We start from the raw sequence: 3,789 nt of genomic DNA, 5'->3' as shown, positions 1-3,789 counted from the left end.
TACAGGTAACGATCGACATTTCAAGGGGCAATTACGACGTTGGAAATGGTTTCAGAGGTCGATGGATGTAGAGAGAAGGTTAATCGAAGGTTAGGTGCAGTGATAGGAATAGCCACCTGAGGGAGTTGTCGCCGGAGGGAGTAACTGTCGATGTTTGTTTAAGGAGGGTAGTTTTGGGTTCTTGGAAGACGTTAGAGATGAGAGGAAGAGAGATATGGACGATAAGGTCAGTGGGAAGGTAGAGTAGGTGGCTTTTTTCTTTTTTAAATTATTAATAATATTAATAACATTAAATTTATTGGAAAATAAATACACAAAGGGTATTATAGTCATTTCAGATCAGATAGGGACTACACCTGCAACAAAATCATTTGTTAGGGACGAAGCGTGCAACTTTTAACCAAATGAGGGACGGTCCGAGTTAATTTTTAAAAATAGAAACTCAACGTGCTTTCTGTCACCTCCACGAGGGACGAATGGTGTAATTTACCCCATCCTTAACTTGGACTTTGAAGCATAATATCAAGACATAACCCTAGATTACGGTTGACCTTAGTTTCTTTTTATAATTAGCCGCTATTCAAATGTTCTACGAGTACTCAATTTGATATATGGGCCACTCATCTTTTAATTGTATTTAATAAATTAACAAACAAGTTTTTAGGTTCTCATTACGCCACTGGAATAGATTTTCATCAGGCAAACATGTATTTGATCTTATGTAGCATCCATTGAAGTGTACCAAAAAATGGTGTAATGAGTAAAACCAAAGACAACTAACCCAAACAACAAACTAAATACTCTGCCGCCATTTTATGAAATTAACCCTAAAAGCTTGAACTTTATTTATAGGACCGAAACTATTATATAAAAGCACAAAAATTAGTTATGACTTTTCGAAAACATGGTAAATTATTGTCGTTCAATGTTTTATTATTAATCTATATAATTCAAAAATATAAACATGAAAACAAAAAATACAAAAGGGCCTTTGGCCTAGAAGCATTAGGAGTTGATGGACAAATCTCTCTAGACAAAATGTGTAGATTTAAGAGTATAGTATTGGGTGATTGTGTAAGCATTTCTTTACGCTTCAAGAATAAAAAGTATTAAAAAAAACATCACATGTCTCACTTAATTTACACTATTATTAAATCAGAACCCAATTTTACAGATAACCCCATCTGAATAAATTAATCATCATAAAAAAACATGTCACTCATGAACCAATTTAATCTTAAAAAGCCTCAAAACAAACCATCTCCCCACCTAATGGAGCTTCTTAATCCCAGGAAAAGAAGGAAGAATTGAAATCAAAGCATCACCATATCCCACAGCAACTATTCCACAAAATAAAAAAAAATAAAAAAAAAATTAAGCCACGTCATTAATTTTTTCATTAAACATTATTTATAAAGAATATCAATGCTTACCACCATCTTCACAAAGAAACTTGACAACTTCCCCAGCTACATCAGACTGAAATATCAAATAGTAAAACAAAGAAAAATATAACTTAAATAAATAAATAGGTCAAATAAAAAATTTCTTGAAAAAAAAAATAAAAAAATAAATATAAACCTCGATAGGTAACTCGCCACCAAGCTGCTCTACATAACAAACAACCTGTCCCTCCTTCACTATTTGCTTCTGTTATAACATATAAAAATACACATCACCACAAATTATATAAAAAAATAATAATAACTTTGTAACAAATTCAGAATGGATGAAGGAAATTGTACTTCTATGCATGAAGGAGGTGCTCGTTTCCCTTTAATGGTTCTTGATCTTTTAAAGTACCCAACCTGATTTTATTATTTATAATATAATGATCAGAAATTATAATTCTATAGATAAAGAATATGTTCTTTAAATTAAATACATTTTGATTTCTTACTCTTGGAGAGTGGATTATGGTGAGTCCTTCATCTGTAGCTTTATCGAGCAAACTCTGAACACCAGATGAAGCTTTTGTGATGGCTAGAGATGATGATGAAGCTGACCCATTTACCTCACTTGCCCCTGGTGTTGGATCTACTACAGTTGAAGTAGGTTGTGGAGGTGGGGGCGAATTCGGAATTTCTACACCCAAGTCTCTCATTACATATAGCCGAAATCCACCAACCTGAGAATAGTAAGAACAATATTTCAAGTGATTTTGTAGGTAAAAAGAAGAATTTCAAAGTTTATGAATTCTCATTTCTCACTTTCATTTCAAACTCTGCAATTGAGGTTTCACATATTCTTGATAGGAGAGATTCCACCTGTAAATTGAACAATTTTGCAATATTAAAGTTAAGGAATTTATGTTTTTTTTTTTGGATTTAGAGGTATAAAGATTTGAATTTCTAATGTGAAAAGGAAGATAAGTTGGCAAGTCGAGATACCTCCAAAGCAGTTGGAGAAAGTTGTGTTCGTGATTCAGATGAATTGGATGCTTCTGAGCGATCTTCGGAATGTGTATCAGCTATTCAAAATTGAAGTGAATTTGAATTTTCTTTGTGAAGAATGATTAATGAAACAGTTTTCAATTCATATCAGCTTTCCCAAATTAGCTGCTGATGTTACAAGTTTCATTAGAATATCAATCACATTGCTTACATTGGGCGTTTTTTAAAGGCAAACACAGGCATCGATTTGAATTGTTAGATGAACGTTGAGATAACGTCAAACCATCAAACTGTCTAACATTTGGGACTTTTACGCCATGCAATGGTTGCTTTGAAGTAGGTGGTTCGATTCTAGCAGCACCCAAATTCGAATTTGAAAATTTCAAACTTGAAGCCCCAAAGCTACCTGATACAAAAAAACCGATGCACAATAATTCTCAGGCTACACTTTCGCTAATGAATTCATAGTAATTTCAATCTTAGAACCCTAATTACCAAATTTCAAGAGCAAAAATGAGAAATTGCAATTTATTCGATTGATTTGGGGTTGCAGGATGAATGCCGTAGTATACACGCAACATTAACATAGACATGGTCGTAGAATGACAGAGAGGGAGTGGTGACTTACATGCATCCATGGAAAATGGTGAAGGTTTATGGAATCGTACTGACTGATGAACTGCTGTGGAAATTGGAGATGGAGTACGAAGAATTGGATAAGCAACGAAGGAAGAAGACAGTAGGGTACAGATCAGATGGAAGCCAGGAACTGATCTTCTGTTACGTTGTACGGCCCACCTTTCTGTTTGGGCTGATTTGGTGATTTTAGCGAATGGTTGTTGTGTGCATTTTTGGTATTTTAGATTTTTAGTCCCAATTTTTTACGCTCACATTATGATCCGATCCGGCTGGAACTGGTTTGAATCGGACCGAATCCGGAAACCAAAGTCCGTTGAAATTAAGAATTGAACCGGATTGTTGGTTCTATTAGTCCCAGTTCCTACCGATTATTGTTGTATCTTCAACGTTGTATTAAAAAGTTTATAAACCTCTAATTAAAAAGTATAAAAAAATTGTAATGATTTTAAAACATTTACGTTATAAAGTTTTTTTTTGTTATTTATTTGTTACGTAATATTTTCTTTTTCTTTTTTTAAAAGTCCATATACGCTTATTGTTACATATTTATTTTATTTAATTTTATTGTTAGATACTATTTATTTTAAAAATATTACATATGCTTAAAAAAGAAAGAAAAAAACGTAAGGGGCTATATAAAATAATTTACAAAAACAAAATTATATTTATTAATTAAAAAGAGTGTTTAGAATTGATCAATGATAATAATCAATCATTATGGATTCTTTAAAAAATAACATCTGAAATAAATAATACA

General features: G+C 32.6%; 1 protein-coding gene across 1 annotated transcript; it reads right to left on the bottom strand.

Annotated features, from left to right (window-relative positions):
• Positions 1-1,126: 1,126 nt before the first annotated feature.
• Positions 1,127-3,222, bottom strand: LOC145042988 (uncharacterized). Its single transcript, XM_078991516.1, has 9 exons — positions 3,022-3,222; positions 2,605-2,799; positions 2,391-2,470; positions 2,211-2,267; positions 1,901-2,128; positions 1,746-1,808; positions 1,582-1,650; positions 1,434-1,479; positions 1,127-1,340 (listed from the first exon to the last, which is right to left on the bottom strand). Exons 1-9 carry the CDS (start codon positions 3,029-3,031, stop codon positions 1,270-1,272), a joined length of 819 nt encoding a protein of 272 aa, XP_078847642.1. The 5' UTR covers positions 3,032-3,222; the 3' UTR covers positions 1,127-1,269.
• Positions 3,223-3,789: the final 567 nt, after the last annotated feature.

This window comes from Lactuca saligna, chromosome 4 (genome assembly GCF_052625555.1).
Source record: "Lactuca saligna cultivar CGN05327 chromosome 4, ASM5262555v1, whole genome shotgun sequence".
NCBI classification, from domain to species: domain Eukaryota; kingdom Viridiplantae; phylum Streptophyta; class Magnoliopsida; order Asterales; family Asteraceae; genus Lactuca; species Lactuca saligna.
The sequence above is the reverse complement of the archived record's forward strand: the minus strand, read 5'-3'. Positions and strand labels throughout refer to the sequence as shown.